The sequence below is a fragment of a genome, unplaced genomic scaffold (genome assembly GCF_019419815.1).
Source record: "Pyrus x bretschneideri cultivar Hongxiangsu unplaced genomic scaffold, Pyrus_bretschneideri_v1 Contig4, whole genome shotgun sequence".
Classification (NCBI taxonomy): Eukaryota; Viridiplantae; Streptophyta; class Magnoliopsida; order Rosales; family Rosaceae; genus Pyrus; species Pyrus x bretschneideri.
This window is the reverse complement of record NW_025999723.1, coordinates 840,907-861,598: the sequence shown is the minus strand read 5'-3', so window position 1 is coordinate 861,598 and position 20,692 is coordinate 840,907. Positions and strand designations below refer to the sequence as shown.

The 20,692-nt window shown below is 38.3% G+C and overlaps 4 protein-coding genes across 4 annotated transcripts; 2 read left to right on the top strand and 2 right to left on the bottom strand.

The window, feature by feature from the left end:
- The first annotated feature begins 3,790 nt into the window (after window positions 1-3,790).
- Window positions 3,791-7,592, top strand: LOC103951583 (two-component response regulator-like APRR5). Its single transcript, XM_009363004.3, has 8 exons — window positions 3,791-4,114; window positions 4,810-4,971; window positions 5,075-5,205; window positions 5,301-5,441; window positions 5,562-5,730; window positions 5,827-6,169; window positions 6,273-7,020; window positions 7,142-7,592. The coding sequence occupies exons 1-8, from the start codon at window positions 3,904-3,906 to the stop codon at window positions 7,256-7,258; spliced, it is 2,022 nt and encodes a 673-aa protein (XP_009361279.2). The 5' UTR covers window positions 3,791-3,903; the 3' UTR covers window positions 7,259-7,592.
- A 3,939-nt stretch (window positions 7,593-11,531) lies between these two features.
- LOC103951582 (NDR1/HIN1-like protein 26) lies at window positions 11,532-12,586 on the top strand. Its single transcript, XM_009363003.3, has one exon. It carries the CDS (start codon window positions 11,684-11,686, stop codon window positions 12,317-12,319), a length of 636 nt encoding a protein of 211 aa, XP_009361278.2. The 5' UTR covers window positions 11,532-11,683; the 3' UTR covers window positions 12,320-12,586.
- A 3,072-nt stretch (window positions 12,587-15,658) lies between these two features.
- On the bottom strand, window positions 15,659-16,799 carry LOC103951581. The gene has a single exon (XM_009363002.3). It carries the CDS (start codon window positions 16,714-16,716, stop codon window positions 15,892-15,894), a length of 825 nt encoding a protein of 274 aa, XP_009361277.2. The 5' UTR covers window positions 16,717-16,799; the 3' UTR covers window positions 15,659-15,891.
- Window positions 16,800-19,768: 2,969 nt separating this feature from the next.
- On the bottom strand, window positions 19,769-20,293 carry LOC125468950 (RING-H2 finger protein ATL1-like). Its single transcript, XM_048565781.1, has one exon. The coding sequence runs from the start codon at window positions 20,291-20,293 to the stop codon at window positions 19,769-19,771; it is 525 nt and encodes a 174-aa protein (XP_048421738.1).
- Window positions 20,294-20,692: the final 399 nt, after the last annotated feature.

Sequence of the window (20,692 nt, the reverse complement as noted above, 5' to 3'; positions counted from 1 at the left end):
CATGGGGGGTGGTTTGGATCTCAAAGCCCTACCAATTTGGTCAGGGCCCAATTGCTTTTGTCCAGTTCTTCCGTTTTGGATAGGCATGCCTCTAGATACTTTCAGTCCAACGTGTTTATATGGCACATGAAATTAGATTTTTATCCGCTATGAGAATGACGTGCCGAATAGGATGTCTGGTTTTGCTTAACTAGGAAACAAGTGTCAAGAGTTTATGGAGATGGATCAACGACTCCTTACGAGGAATTATCATGGGGTGGTCCAATAATTGAAAACGAATTATAGACATGTTTATTACACAACACATTTTGAGTTCGTTTTCTGATACTGGTGAATCACATGATGATGGTTATGAGAAATTAAAATGCATCTATGAATTCTTCAGATTCCCGAAATTATATATTGACGTGACAAAGCCACCAACTTTTGAAGAAAAGAAAAAAAGACTAATTACAAGGGTTGGTTTCGGTTCGGTAACTACGAATTCGCTTTTGAGCATCCTCACCCCCTAACCCGCACCCTCTAATTTGACTTACACCGTGCCATTTTCTGAATTTTGAAGTTGCACCACGAATATTAGTTTGTTCTGAAGAAGGAAAATAAGTTATTGACCGTGAGAAGTTGGAGTGAAAAAGTAGTTGTTGGCCTTATTTTGAGTTTGTTAGGCAACTTGTTACTTCAAGGGCTCACGCAAGGGTTTCTTTTGTTTGGACTGTATATAAGGAGTTTGTTGTTGCCCATTACAACGATTGCTCGAGTGTCTAGATTGGTAACTGCTAGAGTGACGTTGTGTACTTGGTGAATTGAATTTCATTTTTGTTTGAAAGTCCGCTACTGACATTAGGGAAGTTTGCACTAGCATTGTTATTGGTGTTGGTATTGGCATTGGCATTGGCATTGACTTTACATTTGTATTGGTTTTGAAATTGGAATTTTGAGTTGGCATTGGCATTAGAACTGCCATTGACATTGGAATATTGCACTTGCACTGGCGGAATTTTGTATTGAAATTGGCATCGGAAATTAGGATAAGTTTTCTTCTTGGCAAACTCATATTGTTTACGAACATGAGTTTATAAAGGGGTGTTGGAAATTATATTTTATTATTTGTTTTCTTGTGGGCCAATGATTGTGATTCCTTGCCCTTAAGTGTTAGATTCTTCGCCTATTAGATTTAGGTTTAGTTCTCTATAATTTTTGTTAGAGATAATAAGCTTGTTACAATGTAGTTTTACGTGTTATGTAGCTTTATTGGCAAATCTTATAATGTTTCTTTGTTTTCAATAATATTCATAGTTTTGTTATCCGTTTGTTTGTTCGTCGTCATACATGCTCAGATTTTCAACTCTCTATTGCTTGAGGAGATTCACACACTTAGAAGAGGGTTCTCAAATGCTTGCTTGGAAGCTTGATATCTCTAAAGCACATGATTACAATAAGTGGGACCCAGATGTAACAACTTCTTACATGAGTGAGAAAAGAAAAAGATGATTTGTCTTCATGACATACAAGTTTTTCTTCACGTGTAAGTTTAAAAGAAAAGAAAGAGCTTTTGTCATTTTAGAGTCGAACGAGTGGACCAACGAAGACATTGAATACATAAACACTCTTAACATGTTGGGCCAACATGCAACTATCGAGCCAAGGATTTTGGAATATTTGTTTACAAAAGAACACGCGTAGAATTCTTTGCTAGCACATAACGCAAGAGTTGATAGAATTAAGTCTTTGTTAGATAATCATAAGGTATATATAGTGAAAGAATATGTGATTGGTGTGGCCAGAGAAACTGAAATGCATCTATAAGTCTTTTCAGCTTTAAAAAAGATGGATTGCAGTGATGATACCACTAGTTAATCGTTTTTTTTTTTATTTTTAAAGAAGGAATGTGTGATTGGTGGACTACGTAGACTTTTTTACAATAATTTTTGATTGCGACTTTAGAACATAATCCATTATTTTATGATTCTAATTACTCCATTAATTATACAATACCATTTTGTGCAAATACGACAATCGTTCCATCAAAAGTGAAATGATATAAAATGCAATGTGTCAAAACGAAAATCAAACAATTTTTTTTGAGAATGTGAGGATTCAATTAGTAGGTGCCATCTAGCATGGCCCCATACAAAAGAATCAAACTTTCTTTGATCTTTATCTATCCACTAAACAAACAATATTAGTCGTTATGATGAAGGATTAAGAGCCACTAACGCGGGTCTAAATTTCTACACCAACTTCTGAGGCACTAACCGCATGTTTACCGACCTTGTGGGGTATGTTTGCTATTTAGAAGTTGAGAAATGCTCAAAAGACTAAAAAAGTGGGATTATTTATGAACTCCAAGTTATTTATGTTATTTTATGTTTTTGGTATAATATTTTACAATGTTAGTACATAAATTGACGTTAAATTATGAGATTACAAAGAGTCTATGAATATTCCACTTTTGATATAGTCTTCTTAGTATTTCTCTTATAAGTTTTTCAATGTAGCAAGTGGTAAATTGCCCTGATAATTAGAGTTTTTTTTTTGTACTCAAATGTTATGAGTTTAAACTTTTCTTTCTCTAATTTAGTGTAGATTAATATTGAATATTATGTGTATTTATATAAAAAAAAATTAATGTAACTACTACAGCTCCGCGTCATTTTACTGATCTAGTGATTGTATATTAGTTGAACTTATTTTTTATCTTCTTAGGACACAATTGTTCCACATGGACACAAAATATCACATAACGCGATGGTAAGAGCTTTTCGTAGGGAGCAATGAATTTTTTAGTGTGTCGAAATACAATTTAGTATATTAAGTGTAATAATACAATTCGTTGAGTTTTTTTTTTTTTGAAATTTCTAACTAATTGTATTGTTTTACTTGTTGTATCGGGTCGTGTTTCTAATACACTGAAAAATCTCTCTAATATAGGTAACTAGATTAAGATAATGTTATATTATCAAGTCATTGGTGAGGCCAAACCAATCAAAGGCTAACAACGAGTGAAGCCAACCCAATCAAGGGCTAACAACCACACGTTTGCCTTCACCAATAGGAAAGCGAGTACACACATAGAGAGTACCAAAATCATAGGCAATTAAAAAAGTAAGATGCCCATTTGGTCCGAGACCTACTTCCCAAAGCCACAAATCTGAGTCCCCCCACTTGCACTCCACGTGGCCCGATTCTACCCATTAGATCCATCGCTTTCCAAGCACTAAAAAATATCTCCAAATATCCCAACACGCCAGGCCTCAGCTCCCTGCCACCTGTCCCCTCCCAAAAAATCTCCCGGAGAAGAAAACTTATTTCTTTTAAACTTGGAATCCGGATCCTCGTCGGATATTCCGGGGATCCGTTAATTTTGTACGTTTATAGTTAAAAATTATTTTAAATATATTTATTTAAAATTAAATAAAAATATATTTAACAAAAACTAATTACATGATATACAATAAATAAATATACGATGAATAGATACGATTCACGGATTTTCAAGATTCTCGTTTAAAGAATCCGGGGAGTATCCTGTTGGTTGAATTTGGACCACACGATGCGGAAGCCAATGACGTGGCGCCTGTCGATGATTTATGGCCCTCGTCTAAGATTGGGTTGATGACGTGTCAGACCGGGTCCCACCCGCACACAGGGGTGCAGATATTTTCCACCCCATTGGTAGGCTGAGGAAATATTCACCGTTAGATTGATTGGGAATCGGCATATTCGCCGTCCGATTGATTTGGGACTTGGAGTTTCAGATATTTGTACAGACAAAAAGGTCTGAACATTGAGGGAAAAAGGACGAGAAGAAGAAATTGAGACATTTTCGAAACTCTCCAGCTTCACTGCAACATTGCGAATCTCTGTTTCCTCCGGTGGGTGCAAAGAGAAATTTGGAGAGAAATGGGCGGGGTGGGTATGAATAGTGAGGACGTGGAAGCGAAGTTGAGAGCACAGGCGGCGGAGAAGGACGGCGGCGAGTGCGATTCTTCCGTCGGGACGATGCGGTGGGAGAAGCTGCTGCCGACGATGAACATGCGGGTGTTGCTGGTGGAAGCTGATGACTCCACCAGGCATATTATAGCTGCGCTTCTCAGGAAATGTAGCTACAGAGGTTAGTGGGTTTTGCTTTAATTTGCTTAAAGTTTTGGGTTTGATGGATTTTGTAGGGGATTTTGCTGAATGATGATCTGGGTTTTTGTTTAATTTGCTTAAAGTTTTGGTTTTGATGGGTTTTGTGACGGATTTTGATTAATGATGAACTGGGTTTTTGTTTTTGTTTTTTTTTGGTGATTTTTGGGTGTCGGTTTGTTGGTGTTTAGAGTTTTTGTGATCAGTGAGTTGGATGATTTGCTGCTTTTCTCTTTTTTACTTTCTTACCTTGTTGGATAAGAAAAAGAGTGAAAGATTTTGGGATGAAGATTTGAATATTATTGTTGAATTAGCATGAAGTTGAAGCTTTTATATTGGCTTATCTTAATGGAAATAAATATAGGCCAATTAAAATCGATGTAAAAGTCTGTAAGATCAACTATATATTGTTTGCTATTGAATCTAATGAACTTTCAGTTGTACCAAATTGTTAAGTTTCAAAAAGACTGTAAATTTTGTAAAATTAACCGTATCGAAGGCGTTACATAAAGAGAATGCTATGTTTTTAATACCATCTGTTCTGAGTTCAATGAACAAAGGAATTAATGATTCGAGTCACTTGCTTTGGCTTTCGTTTGTTATTCACGACAAGGCGTATAGTTAAGCATGAATGTTTTGAGGCTGTTCTTATTAAGGTTCCTATTTTTGTTTGAGCAGTTGCTGCTGTAGCTGATGGCTTAAAGGCTTGGGAGATACTGAAGGCACGGCCTCATAACATAGATCTCATACTGACAGAAGTCGATCTGCCATCGATATCTGGATTTGCTTTGCTTACGCTAATCATGGAGCATGAGATCTGCAAAAACATTCCTGTTATAAGTAGGATACGAAGAACGAATAAACGTGGATTTGATTAATAACTGATTTGATTTTCCACAATGGTGGTGCTTAACAAATTTGCTCTTCTTTTGTGATCTTGCAGTGATGTCCTCTCAGGATTCAATAAGCACGGTTTACAAATGCATGACGAGAGGCGTTTCTGACTATCTAGTCAAGCCTATTAGGAAGAATGAGCTGACGAATTTGTGGCAGCATGTTTGGAGAAGACAATCTGTATGCCTGCTCAACTTTCTGTTCTGTTATTTGGTTTGAGCTTGTAAATTTTGTCTTACTGTTTCTGATTAAATCTAAATTTTATTGTCTGTCAGTTAGCCCGAAACGGCCCCCTTGATGAGAGCGTTGGACAACAAAAGATCGAAGCCACTTTTGAAAACGAAGCTGCAAGCAATCATTCGAGTGGCTATATGGCATGTGTTAAGGAAAACATGGGAAAAGGGACCGATTCTCAGGTTTGGGTTTCATAATTTCTAAATGGCACAGCAAAAGCATTCCTAACATGTATATGAATTCAAACAGTGTAGATTTTTATGAAGTTTTCAGTAGACTGACTACGATTTATTCTCTTGCAGAGCTCTTGTACAAAGCCAGACTTCGAAACTGAGAGTGCCCCTGTGGATATGCAGGAATATTCACCGCAAATACAGGGAAAAACTTCTCTTGGTGACTTGAGAATGCAGAAAGATGAAGCACACGCCAAATTTGGTGAGAAATTGCTTACGCGTGAAAATGCAGCTAGAGGTATAACATCCATACCTTTCCAATTTAGTAGCTTCTTGTCTGTTTAGTTTTGTATGAAGGCCTGCTAACATTTTATGATTGTGTCAATCCAATTAGGAACAACTGAGGCTGCCGATGAAAACGGTGACACAGCAGTTTCACCAGGCAAGGGTGCCAAGGCAGAAAGTCAGAGGAGGGATGATAATATGACTAGTGAAGCTTGTGACAACAACGATCTACTTGTCAACTCTTCTAGAGATATCACTGACTTCATTGGAGCATTCAGTAAATATCCAAGTAGCAACCAGAGAAATTCTTCTTCAAGTCATACACCTAGCATGTTTGATTCTGCTCCACAGTTGGATCTATCCTTGAGAAGACCTGATTCCAGTGGCTTTGAGAATCGAGTCAATGAGAAAAGGCACGCCCTTGGCCATTCTAATGCTTCCGCCTTTTCAAGGTGAGTTTCCATTTTCTACGCTTGGAATTTTGTGACTTGTGCACATCAATTTTGCTCTTTTGCCAGATTTATTTTCTAATTCAATCAACGACCTGTCTTGCAGATACATCAACAGGCCAATGCAGCCCCAGAAAACATCACTGTGCGATCAGCAAAAGGCATATGAAGCTACATGCGAGATGCAAGCATCTAATACCAATGCTGATTGTGATACTCCTCCTACAACTTTAAGTACTCCCAGGAGTATTATCACTCTGGCTACTGGTCAATCTTACCAATCTGAAATTGGAACGTCACGCCCTGAGCAGAGATTATTTCCTCATCCAGTTCCCGTGAAAGGCATAAGGTTTAACAATCTAAGCAATGGGTACGGTACGGTACTACCTCCAATGTTTGGTACACAATCAAGTCCATCGCCAATGCCTAGTTCAGCTGCCCAGCAGGAACCCTCGTTCCTAATGAATACATTTTATCCCGCAAATCTTCAGAAAGATAAAACTGAGCAAGTTTACGGCACACTTTATCAAAATACCAAGGGTACCGTGGACCAAACAATGCAGAATCAGGATCAAAGATTTGATGAGGATCGAGGGCATATGTCCTCAGCAACTGATCAGAGTGCGAGTAGTAGTTTATGTAATGGCAATACTGGTCATCTTAGTAGCATGGGGTATGGAAGTGCTTGTGGAAGCAACAATGTTGATCAGGTGGCTATGTTTAGGGCTGCGCCAGAGAGCAAGAATGAAGACAGTTTCCTTAATCAAAACGGAAATTCTTATCGATCCATCCAAAGAGAAGCAGCTCTAAACAAGTTCCGCTTGAAGCGCAAAGATAGATGCTATGACAAGAAGGTACTTCATTATCTTTGTCATCCTTTCTACCATTGCTCTCATTTTTACTACTACTTCCTGCCTCTCCCACCCTAGTCCCCAAAGAAACTCGCATTTTAACACGATATGGTTCATTTTGCAGGTTCGCTACGAGAGCAGAAAAAAACTCGCAGAGCAGCGTCCCAGAATAAAAGGGCAGTTTGTCCGTCAAGCGAGTACTGATCCTTCACCTGCAGAAACTGATGGCAATATATTTTAGGGTTAACTACTTAAAAGAGTTTCTTGTACTTCAAGTTAAGATGGCACTATAAGTAGAGTATATAGCTTTGTTACACCATTGTTTCAGTTTTTTATGCCAAGAAACACAGATGAGCAGAGTAGTACGGGCCTCAAGAAGCTTCTGACATCACTTCTACGTTCGTCTTGTTAGTATATATTGTATCAACTCATTTGACCAATGTATCCTTTGTAAAATGGGGTTGTGTATTTTTGTTCCTAGGGATGTTTTAGTCAAACTATATTTGTTTGTTATCACATAGGTTTGTTCATTCAAGATTTCAAATCTCATTTGGTATACAAACTTCATTTGATCATTTATGCTTGTGTTATTATCACCAAGTAAATAATTTGAGGGAATCCACAAGGTATGAGTTGTATATTAACCGGAGTTCATTACCCCTTTGTTAACATCGAGTGCCCCTTCCGAGTGTGAGGAAATAATTATCCACATTGGAAAGTTAAAAAAGAAGTTTGTAAGCGCTTACAAGGAGTTGACCCACTCTCCTATTCCTGATTAATTTTTGGGTTGAACTTCAATTTCTTTCGCAACGTCAAAGCATGTTCACCTATGTGTAAGGTTTGAACTGTTGACAAAAAAGTGTTAAGGATGTGAAGAATAATCCCACTTCGAAAAAGTTGTAAAATCTTGCAAAAGCTTATAGGCAATTAATTTTAAAGTCGAACCTCAACTTTCTTTCCCAAAATTTCAACAACTTAAAATGGCGGTGGCGTTTTCAAACAGCGACACAGTTTGAGTGCTAATTTCCGTGGTGTCGGCTACTTTCTATAGGTGCTCATTTCCATAAACAAATAAGCATTAGTTGTTTTCGTAAGTTTAAATTCTGATCGTGGTGAACAAAAAGTGAGTGCTCCACCATGCAACTTGAATTCATAAATATCATTTTCTACCACCAAAACAGCCTACTGATATGATAGATACGTCGTCGTTTGGATACAGCCTACAATTACATGCATGCTGTCCAAAACCAACCAAAAGGACTTGTCAAAGCCGTCGTCGGTGTCCACAAATCGATCATTGCCTTCTTTCTTTCCCCACTAATTGTGGTTGGTAATTTCCCAACTTGTCAACAAGTCTTTGTTTATAGGCAACTCAACTCGAAGGCACGCTCCAATCCATCTCTTTCTAGTACTAAATTTGGCTTTATTAATAAATAGAAGTATTCATCAATTTACTCTCTGAACTTGTAAGGATTGGCTAATTTCCTCTCTCAACTTTAATTTTGGTCAATTCACCCCCTCAACTCTCATAATTAGTCAATTTGCACCATACTGTTAATTTTTTTAATTTTCCATCCATTCTTCCGTTAAATAGGTATCCGCATGACTACCTTTAAAGGGCAAAAAAGTCATTTTCCCTACACCTTCTATCTTCTTCCTTTTCTTCGAACTTTCTCTTCTTCTTCCTTTTCTCCAAGCCGAGCCCGTGACTGAGGCCAACGCCTCCCTCCTCCGCTGTTTGCAGCCCAGTCCATTTGATATGCTGCTTTTGCAGTTTGCAGCTGCCCACACCCTGTTGCCTCATCCCTCAGCCTCGTCTACCTCTAGTAATGTGTAGGGAAACCTATTTAACGGAAAATGATAGTAGGGTGCAAATTGAAAAAAATGACAGTATGGTGCAAATTGAAAAAAATGACAGTATGATGCAAATTGACTTTTTTCGCCCTTCAAAGGTAGTCATGCAGATACCTACTTAACGGAAGAATAGATGGAAAATTAAAAAAATTAACAGTAGGGTGCAAATTGACTAATTATGAGAGTTGAATGGGGAAATTGGCCAAAATTAAAGTTGAGGGGGGAAATTGGCCAATTCTTACAAGTTCAGGGGATAAATTGATGAATACCTCTAATAAATATAACATCACTAAGTAATGCATGCCGTGCTTAAATTGTGCAGTGAATTAGTTGAAACAATGCATGGGATATATTTGCAGATGTTGGGATAGGAAGATACAAATGCATATGAACAACAACATCAGTCTTTACCACCACCAATTTGCAGGTATGTCATATGGTCAGCTTCCCAATGCCATCATTCTGGGCCCAGCTGAACAAACGAAACACTCGGCATATCATTGTGATGGTATCCTGTGTTTTAACTTTTAAGTTTCCTATATATATTTGAGTGTTTTAAGAGTTTGGAATTTCACTACAGTGGCAAGATATCTCAGGTGTAAGTAAACTTCAGGGAAAATAGGGTCTTTCACTTTCTCTCAAAGCCCCCAAACCCCACCCCGCATCCGGCCCTACTTGTATCGATGTGGCAACTTTATAATTGCCCTACATGCCCGGCTATGCCGCGCACCTACTGAAGTTTCTCTTCCTCCTCAGTTGATCAATGACTCAAGACACACTATTAGCCTGGATTGGCTGAATATGATGGTGGTGGAACAAAAGGGCTACTATCATATGCCCCCAGAAGAACATGCTTATCTCTAAACAATCGGTGAAATGAAAAAACCCTAGGTCTTTTTAAAATCAAAGTCATAAAGGGCTTCCTTTTTTTGGACCCAGATGGAGAAAGAAGCAAAATTTAATATACAAAAGAAGACTAAATAGATGAGTAGATGAGAAATCACTCAAATGAAAAGTTTCGAAAAAGCAAAAAAACAACACGCCTCTCAGCTTTCAAACGATCGAGCAGCAACTGTAAGTCATCTATAATATTCTCTTCTAGATTCTTAACAGGAGGGTCCCTCCTAACAATAGACCAAACCATAATACAAAGTAAATCAGTGATATTTTCTGTCAAGTTGCAAAACTCGGACGTAATTAAGTTGATTAGAATAAACTAGAATATCTCTCGAATAAAAAACGATATTGAGGCTCATCAACTAACAGCCCTTTAGTATTTCCTTAACTCAAAAGCAACAGCTGCATAAAGACATAAAAATCCACAAAAAATGAATGATTGGTGATGTCTCCCAGTGGTTTCCAAGAAGCCTGTTTACGGATTCTCCATGTCTTCTCTCCCTTTGAACTCTTTCTGATAAATAAATTTGAAAACTCCCTCTCTTTCATTGTGTTTACACTTTAGACCCTAGTTAAGCAAGATCTGCACCGTCAATCAGTCATCTGTTAATCCCCTAATCTCAAAGTTTTAATGATTAATCTTCCATTTACTAGAACAAGGGAGGACAAAGCTAAGAGAAGGGCAGGCCCCTTGGCGATATTGCACCATTTTCTTCTCTCTCACGCTCGATCAATGAGACAGGCAAGCCTTCACCTTCCTCTCAATTATTCCAAAAGTGCTTCCCAATATCATCCATCTGCTTTTTAATTTTGATCGTCCTCATCATGGTACCCTATATGTATATTTTACATTATATTTGGTGGTAAAGCATAATCAGATATGAGAAGCGTCCATAAATTCAACTCTTCAAACTTTGTTGCATGGCACACATGTATATTCATGAATCATCACGCATATCTTGAAACCTACTCAGTGATGTCTGTTCCCCACATATATTTTTTTTTCTTGACAAGGCGATAACTTAAAATTATTTTATTTACGGGGGTTTAGAAATCAAACTCGGATGCAAGAATGCGACATCCGTGTAAGTCAACTGACCTAACCCTCATTTGCACATCTATGTTATGTGTGGGAATAGTGACAATAATATGAACAACCTAGAATATTCATGAATTAATCAAAACAGATGATGGATGAAAAATTGATTTGATTACTCTATTTTCCTAACTAACAACTTTTCCACCCTAACCCTAACTAACTCTTAAGTTGTTTTGGACTCTTAAACCTATATTTTCATGTCGTTTTCACGCAGCACTACTAATATTCCTTCATGCAAACTTTTGCATTTGCAAGTTAGTAAATAGACGAATATAATCCAGTTTGCTTTTAGGAAAAGGCTTCCCTCGTCCCACCCCTGACATGGCCAATTCGTGTATCATCCCACAACAACCCTATCTGATGTGCTACATCGATCCACAGCAAGGCACATCAATCATGAAGCATGATCAACCATCCAACATCGATTAACAGGTGTACAATGATCCAACGGTTAATATATGTGCATGATCTTACCTAAAAATGTAATATTTTATCCTTGTTGGATATCTAAACATGTTATATGTTTTTAACAGTCAATCTAATGTCACAGAATATACTTAAATTAACAGTCATACAACATAATATTTTCATTTACCCTTTCAATTAGAAGCGCATTCTATAAGTTTACAACTACATAACTTACAGCCACTTCCCACCGCAATATGAGGAAGCTGCCAGTCAAAAGTCCAAGGGAGAGCAAATTATTGCTGCTTTTTGCACCCTTTATTAACCCCATGACCTCCCTCCTCTTGCTTAACCCTGTAAACCTCCTCTGTCTAACTCTTTCTTTCTCTTTCTAAACATTTGTAGCTGCAAATGTCTGTAGCCTCCACAAAATCTCCTAAACACTGTGGCCACAAACAAGGACTTAACATTAGCAAGCTCTACAGGAAGCTTTTCTTACTATTCTCTACATTTGCCACCACAATTCTCTCCATAATACTACTCGTCTGGCTCATCCTTCGCCCCACGAAACCCGAGTTCTCCCTCAAAGAAGCCGATATCTACCAGCTCAACCTCTCCGGCGGTCACCTCCTCAACTCGTCCGTCCAACTCACCCTCCTTTCGAAAAACCCTAATCAGAAAGTCGGGATTTACTATGACGAGCTTAAAGTCTATGCTGTATACAAGGGCCAGCAAATCACTCTTTACACTTCTCTTCCTCCGTTTTACCAAGGACACGAAGACAGCAATGTCTTGACAGCTTCTCTGGTGGCAATAGGTCTGCCGGTGGATCCCTCGTTTGGCTATGAAGTGGGACGTGATCAAACGGCTGGTAGACTGGTTTTGAATCTCAAAGTGATAGGACGAATTCGATGGAAGGTTGGAACTTGGGTTTCCGGGAAATATCGGGTTACCGTGGATTGTTTTGCTGTTATGGCTTTTGGTCCTTCTGTTCCAACTGGTCCTCTCACTGCAAGGCAAGGGACTCAATGCTCTACCAACGTCTGAATTACGAGAGAAACTTCCCACATCAGGACTTGGATAACGCCTCAGTGGCATAGAGAGAAGTTCTTCCCTAAACCACCAAGACTGCTTCGTACTACTGGCATGTATGTTTCTTGATTTGTTTTTTGAATATTTGCTTGGTCATGTTTGTTGATGTTTAGTTCTGCGCCTAAGTTTTTGTAAATTTGTATCAATTAATCATATGATTGATATATAGGACTGGAAGTAATGATCATATATGAGTGAGAAAGAAAGGCTTGCTTAATTGTATTGTCGATCTTATCTTCTTTTTAGTTTCTTTACGATATATACAAGCGATACTGAGTCAGAATGTATTCAAACACGGGACCCCAACAGTAATGATAAAAGACGACTCCAAGATCAACAAGGTTCTCCACTTTGCGAGGATCGAGAAACGTCTGAATGCTCTAAACTGCTTAGAAATGGAGAACATGTTCTCATAGATTCTTTTTCAATAGTGGGTTTTGGTTTTGATTTTTCTAGTTTGGTGGTAGTCCTGTGGGCAGAGAAAGGAAAGAGATTGAGGGGGGAAAGGACATAAAAGAGTAATGATAAGTGAGATGCCAAGAAGAAAGAAAAAGAGAAAAAAAGGAAAATCCATTATTTTCTTCGTTAAGGAATCTCCAAATTTACACTTCAACCCTTCACCCTTAATAATCATGTGGACTTGTAAATTGTAATGCATGGAAGCAAAGTCGCGACAGAACCTTTGAGCATAATTCTATCAGCCTAACAATGGAAATGAATTTGTCAACTGAATATACATCAGAATGTGCTAATACCGGTCGAAAAGAATAGACGGAAGGTATCTGATAGAGTTAAAGGGAAATAGATTCTCTCCTGAGCATCTACTCAGATCATATTGATCCACACACAAGGATCGTTGGATTTTATAATTATTATAACTTTAAAGGGACCTTTCCTGTTTGTAGCCTTGGATTTTCATCCAACGACCCTTGTGTGTGGGGGTCAGTAGGATCCTAAACCATAAAATAACTCTCGCGTTTGAATTGAAAAACTAATTCATCTATAAAACTCTTGGTTGTTGCAATTAAACAAAATGAACTTGATTGATTTTAATTCTTTTAAGATATCAAAATGTTTTTAAACTGCAAATTTGCACTTAGTCAACTAACTGACCACTTTGAAACAACCACCTAATTATGGGAGAAAATATGACCAAATATGGTTTGCCTTTACAGCTTTGTGGTAAGCCTCCAGTTTCATTGGCTTTATGTTAACCTTTTTAGTTCCGTCAATTAGCAAAGGGTGATGCTATTTCTACACTTATTTTTACTTTATACATACTCATCAATTTTTTGTCGTTGGACTGAACGAATCGAAGAAGATCAATAACAAAAAATTAACAAGACTGCGTAAAAGATAAAAATAAATGTGTGAATACCATTATAGTACCCTTCTTCATCCAAGGACCCGAGACTCCACGTAAACAGCAGCTGAAAGCAACCATTTATAAATAAAAAAATTCCAACGCGGGACAAATCTTGCGAGATAGTTGCGGGCTGGCCGATGGCTGTCACGCAAGGTTGTCCAACGTAAATTTGCGAAAATGCCAACAAATTAAATATGCCTTTGAGGGTCTTTTAAGGACCCTCCATATGTTTAGTAGAAGATCTTTTTCTGCCTACTAATTATTTAATGTAATGAATGCTGGGCATCTTTCAATAGATTATTTTGACAACACTCGACAAATTCTTTCTATATTACTCATCAGATTGTTTCGACACATGTCGATATTTGTTGAGAAATGTGCAACATAAAATGGCTGACAACAAACCCTCCAAGTGTTCGACCTTGTTTCGACACATGTAGATATTTGTTGAGAAATGCGCAACATAAAATGGCTGACAACAAACCCTCCAAGTGTTCGACCAAATGTCTCAGTGAATAAACTGATTTTTTTTTTTTTTTGCGCGCTTCACGCTCTGTTCTTATATAAAAATAAAAACTTGTATTAACATTGGAACTTCCCAAGATTCAAATACTAGAGAGCTCCTAAGGACGCCCATCTTGGCATATCTTGCAATACACAAACGCTTCAATACTTAAAATTTAAGACGTTGACATGCATAATCTTTCAGTGCGTCCTCAAAAGCAAAAGAAGAAATAATTGTGGCCAAAAAAATCTAGTCCCACAAATATCAAAAGTAAACCCACTTTTTAACGATACGAAAGAGAGCTTGCGTCTCCAACCTAATAACCTAATAACAAAACCACACAAACTTCGCAACAACGACGCTTCTATAATTTCGTTTCAACATCCATCGGGTAAATTCTATGGACAGTTCAAGAACTTGAAGAAGTTTTACATCAATCTTACAGGAGAAATCTACGAGAGGAGCGACTTTGATTCCCCGACGCTTAAAGGTCTAAGATGAAACACAAATAATTGAGATGATAAATGTCTACATTCTACAGAGAAATACTGCAGCAGTTGTTAGTTGGCCAACAACTTAATGAACAAGGTGATCAATCTTTTGAGTAGCAACAGCGAATCAAAGTCTACAGCAAAATTTCCAAAAAGCTGACCAGATTCAAGGGTGAGCATGAACTAGAATGGAAGAACACAAAAATCCATTTCAAATCTTGATGCAAGAAACACTAAGGAATAAAAGACCTAGACATAACCAAGCACTAAATTAGGATATTCAAGACCTTTGAGTGCATATGTTATAGTCAACAAGAGAACGCAACGCACACAGTGATTTGTTGTGCAATTTCATATAAAGATAGTGAAACAACATCAACAACAACAACAAAGCCTTATCCATTAAGTGGTGTCAGCTGTATGAATCATAGAACGCCACTACACTCGTTTTTGCACCAAGTGTTCCGTTAGCTCCAAGTACTCCATGTCTTTTCTTAGAGTCTCTTTCTAAGTCTTCCTAAGTCTTTACTCTACTTTTTTTTACCTGAGCCTCTGTCTCATAATCGCATCTTCTGAAGGAAATTACTAGACTACTTATAACTGTCTTTCTATATCAACTAGTAGCCAGGCTACTATTCTGTGAAGCTTTACTTGCACCAGAATTGGACAACATTCCCAGACACCGATCAGAAACTGTTAAATATTGCCTAAGCTAATGCAATACGGTAATTTTAACCAAAAATCCGTTCTCATTCTCTTGAACACAAGTAACCCAGCACCCTGGTCAAGCATTCTTTCGTACAATGTCAAGCACTGTGTGGGAACTAGCTGGTCAATCAAGCTGCATTTTTCGGTTAGCAATTTAATTCACAATTGGATCATAAGGCCAATACGTTCTCAAGTCCTTCCTGAACAAATAACAGCTCCCAAAAGAGACAAACGAGTTTGATAAAGCATTCAAGTAAAAAATTACACAACCAGTATTACGATGATTAAAAGTAAAAGTAATACACATCAATATGTCCTCTCATAAACAATAACCAAAAGCCTCAAAACGACATTTTCTTACAGGATTGCTTTAATGTCAAGTATCTTTATAAGTAGTATATCATAATCCCAACAGTTCAACAAATCCAACAATTTATTGAACTACATTGTGAAGTGGTTAATTTATGGAATCAAGACTAACCCATTTCCAAAAATGCTTCTTGACAGACACAGCCTCGTGGGCAATGCTCATTGCTCCGCCATTCGGATACTCGTGCTCCTCCTCGGTGCAAAACTCACCTTCCGGCAAGCCCTCCACCCAAGCATCCACTGAGTGCAGCACGTAACACGCCGGCAAGCCCGGATACGACATTGAATGCCGCTCCTCCACCCTTTTCTCGTAAGAACCTGGAACAATCTTCACAATGCAGCTGCTTGCCGAATTCAATATCGAACCAAGCTCTTCCATAACCGCCCGGTTCGCCGCCGATTCGTGGTCCTCTCCGGGTTTCATTTTCTCTGACAGTGGCCGGCCTCGGCTCCTGACGCTGCCATCCGATAATTCTTGGTGGGCTTCGATCAAAACCCGGGATTTATCGTCGATGATCCGGACCGTGACAACGTGAACCGTCCGAACCGGCGGGGATGAATCGGCTAAAAAGCTTTCGCCTTCGGAGAGCTCGAGCCAGAGGTTGTGGACGTTCTTGGTGCCAGGCTTGACCCCCCAAGAGGCGAGAGAGTCGGAGAGCAATCGGGGTTTGAGCCACTCAGAGAGGGACTGCGGGGTGGCAAAGCGGTGTTGCTGGGTGTGGTGGTGGAGAGACATGGTGGGGATTTTGAAAAGGCGGCGAGGGCAGGAAGGTAAATGGGAAAATGGGGTTTTGGAGAAGAGGGTAGCTCGGGCGGAGGAGGAGAAGAGGAAGGAGATGGAGAGCGCCGTCAGGAGGAGATCGGGTAGCGTTGGGAGGTTGTTGCTGATCGGTTGTTGCGGCGGCGGCGGCATGTCAACAATTGCGAAGATAATGATAACAATGGCGATTGGAGATATATGTTGGGCGAAGGGATGATGGAATTTTGGCGATCAGCTCCATTCTTCTCTTCGGTCTGAGTCAAAATCCAAGATGGATAAGAGTGAATACGAAATCGGGGAAAGGGTTGTGTTGGTGTTTTGTAGGGGAAAAAATAAGAGGTGGGGAATTTGAGCAAATCCACAAAGATGAACCGGTTCAACAGAATTATATTAATTGTGGGCTACAATGGTTGTGGTCCATAAGAAACATTGGGCCTTCAAGAAACTATTTTACAAAAGCCTTTAGATAGCCCAAAGTTTTTTTCAGTCTTTGCATGTATTTATTTTAGGATGGCAACAATACTTATGTATATACGATTATTATCTAATCGTCGAGATGATGATTATATTAAATACATGTATATACTTTGGTTAATTCCGTTTATTTATTTCGAGAATGATGGAGTAATGAATGAGAATGATACACATTTTTATACATGATTGTTTCCAAGGACGGATCCACATAGGGACCAGGGAGGTCTCAGGAGCCGTTGCCAATCCTAAATCGTTGCTATAAATTTTCCGGGGACCCCTCGTACTCGAGCATGAGGTCTGTGTAGGTTGCAGTGGTTGTCTTCTTCTCGGAGAAGATGACCGCGCACGGAGAAGAAAGAAATAGGGACCCTTCCTGCCTCTCTCCTCCTTGCTTCTGCCATGGTCTCATCCATCGGTGCCACCCACTTCTCCTCCAACCTTTCTCTGTCGTCTGGCGGGAGCAGTACATAAGCCCAAACTTTCCCAAATTATTTCAACCATCTTAGTAATTTTTCTTATGGGTGAAATTTCCTTCATAAGGTTAGTAAGATGGATATGATCTGTCATGGGTTGGTGAAATTTGGTGGTGGAGCTACCATGGCTTCGGGAGAATGGGGAGGGAGGCGGTTGGTGGAGGTATGGCAGCTTTGTTCTTAGTGAGAGAGAAGGTGGATGTTTGGAAATTTGTAAAAGAGAAAAATGGTGTGTTTGGTTAGAAAGATAGTGGGAGTTTGGGGAGAGTTTTCTTTGACCGGTGTTTTAAATTGGGGTGTGATATCCACACACCTTCTTAATTTGCGGCCGTCGGATCGACTGAATTAAAGAGTATCAAATGACAGAAATAAACAAAGGGTGTGTGAGAACAAAAAGGGGTGTGTGAATAGCACACCCCTTTAAATTTAGTGCTTCATATTAGATAATCAATAACTTAGGTACTCCCTAGTAACTTATGAAACCTCGTAATGGACACTTGAATTATGATTTTATAATTTGTAATATTGTTTTGCATATGATTTTTGAATGAAATGTATTATATTTAAATTTTCAATGTTATTTTTGTCTATAATTTTTTTGACCTTTATAATTGGGACCCCCCGAGTTTAAAATCCTGGATCCGCCACTGATTTGTTTCAGCTTGAATAATTTTTCAACGTCAGACTCACAATGTGTCATGAAAAGAATACTCATACCGAGTATGTCCATTCTTGGTAAGTACCATGTCCTTTAAAATATATAACTTCTTAATGTAAACAATATCGTTATATTAAAAAATCGTCTTGTAAAAAAATTATATATTTTATGAAGGTATTGTATAAGATTCGTTCATAAATAGATACATTTAGCGTACCATGGATAAATTGATACTAGTAACACCACATTACGTTGGGTGGCTTGGGAAGAGATATTTACTTGAAATTAATTGGTATTACCATTCGAAATGTTATGATATAGGTGGACTTGATGGTGTTCCGAATATAAAAAAAAAAAAATTATTGGAACTTGGAGGAGAGGAGAGATGCATGGCATTGAGAAAATTTTCTTGTGAATCAATCTGATATATCAAGTATCATAATATAAGCAATTCAATTTTTTTTTTAATATCTAATCACTTGTATTATGATACATGAAATATCGGATCGTGACACACTGATAAATCTCTCCTGGTTACCATCACATTTGGTTGTAAAAGTGTGGAAAATTACAGAAGCAGACTATTTCAAACCTATCGATGTTTACCATGCATGTGGAAGTTTCAGCATCTTTGTGAAATCTAAATTTCGGGAAATTAATTAGATCACGAGAGAAACTATGTTTTCAAGAGATGAACATGTGCTATGTGGGTACACTGGGCAATTGATTTCGAAAGGTAGCGTCCAAAAATAAAATGATGGAACCTAGAGACCTTAATAATCTTGAATGATGAGGTCAGCCATTTTCATGTGTACCTAACCTCACGATTATAGGTGAAAAATATTCTAACAAGTTAACCACTAATCATATACGTACGGACATAATAATGTTAGGGTGATTAAATTTTGTAGATAAAATTAGTAAACTAATTAACATAAAAATTGATGATTGAATATTACTAAGTTTGTAGATAAAATTAGTAAACTAATTAACATAAAAATTGATGATTGAATATTACTAAGTGTAGATAAATGTCCTCATTTCTTATTGGTGACACATCATTTAGTTTGCAAATTTTATTTACAAATTTTGTTTTCTTAGTATTATCCTAATATAAGAGATTATCTTCCGAAGTCCTATGGTTTTCTTAGTATTATCCTAATATAAGAGATTATCTTCCGAAGTCCTATGTAATATATTAATCGAACGTTGCAGGAGCGGATTGCTCTATATTTAGCCACGCCACAGTAACCCCCCAAGCGACCTTCATCTAGTTGCAGAGCGAAATCCTGCAGCCAATTGGGGCTTAGAATAACTAGCCCAGCAATAAGTTCAATTCATCTATAAAATAAAGGGGAGGGGTTGCGTCCGAACCGGGTGAAATGAGTGCACAAGAGTAGTTCTTGCTAAAACTCTCTCTTTTTTATAGGTTCTACGGCAACTACTTGGAATTAAGAAAGATCGAGCAAACATAATAATCTACAAACAAAAATTAACTAATGAAAACTTTGAGTTAATTGGCTTGAGAGTTGAAACTTCAGATAAGAAAATGCAACAATTAATATTCTGATTTCTGAAACAAGATCGGCTTAGTAGCCAGCTAGCTCATGAAGTAATCATCACCAAACAAGTAAACCATCCTCTCCTTCCTCCATGGATCCTTATCTTTTGAGTTTGGGGAAGTACTACAAGTTTTAGGTAATAGCTCCGATCTACAGAGAGGACATGTTAGCTGACCTTGATCAATCCAGACATCTAGGCACTCCTTATGAAAACCATGCGAACAATTGCATGGCTCTCTCACCGCTTGGCCTTCCTCCATGCTATCCATGCACACTATGCACATGTTCACGTGGCAGTCCTGTTCTTCTGCTTCTGCTTGCCTTCGTGTTTTCATGAGAGTTTCTTGGTATTGCAGCACCGGGAGTTGGTTCTTGACGGATTCAGCTATGCAGTGGACCGGTAACGGAACCAACCAAGGTGAAGGCCGCCATGAAGGAGTCTCTGCTTGTGGAGGCGGTGGTGGGAATGAATCATTCTCCAGCGGACGATGTTCATAAATATGTAGCTTGTTAAATTGTTGATGACGTTGTTTAATGAGTAAGCAGTAATGTAACTTGATCATGTTGAGTAGATCGAGAAGAACGAGTAACAATTTGGAAAGCAGGTTTCTCGGTCGACCCATCAGATGAATGTAATGTGAGAGAGAGAGAGAGAGAGAGAGAGATAGAGAGAGAGAGAGAGAGAGAGAGAGAAACAGAGAGATCAGAGTCACAAATACCAAGCAAACGTAACCGATATATAGCGGAGGAAGACAGTGAAGGGATCGTTTACTAAATAACAAAATGGACAGGTGGCCTAAAAAAACAAAATGAACATTTTTATTTTTATTTTTATATTTCACAAAATGGACATTTAACCTAACCAGTTTTGCTAAAAAGGAAGAGCTTTGGAAACAGGTAGGGTTTGACCGGGCAACAAGGTTGATAATTAGAAATTAATTAATACTAGGAAGTACATCACG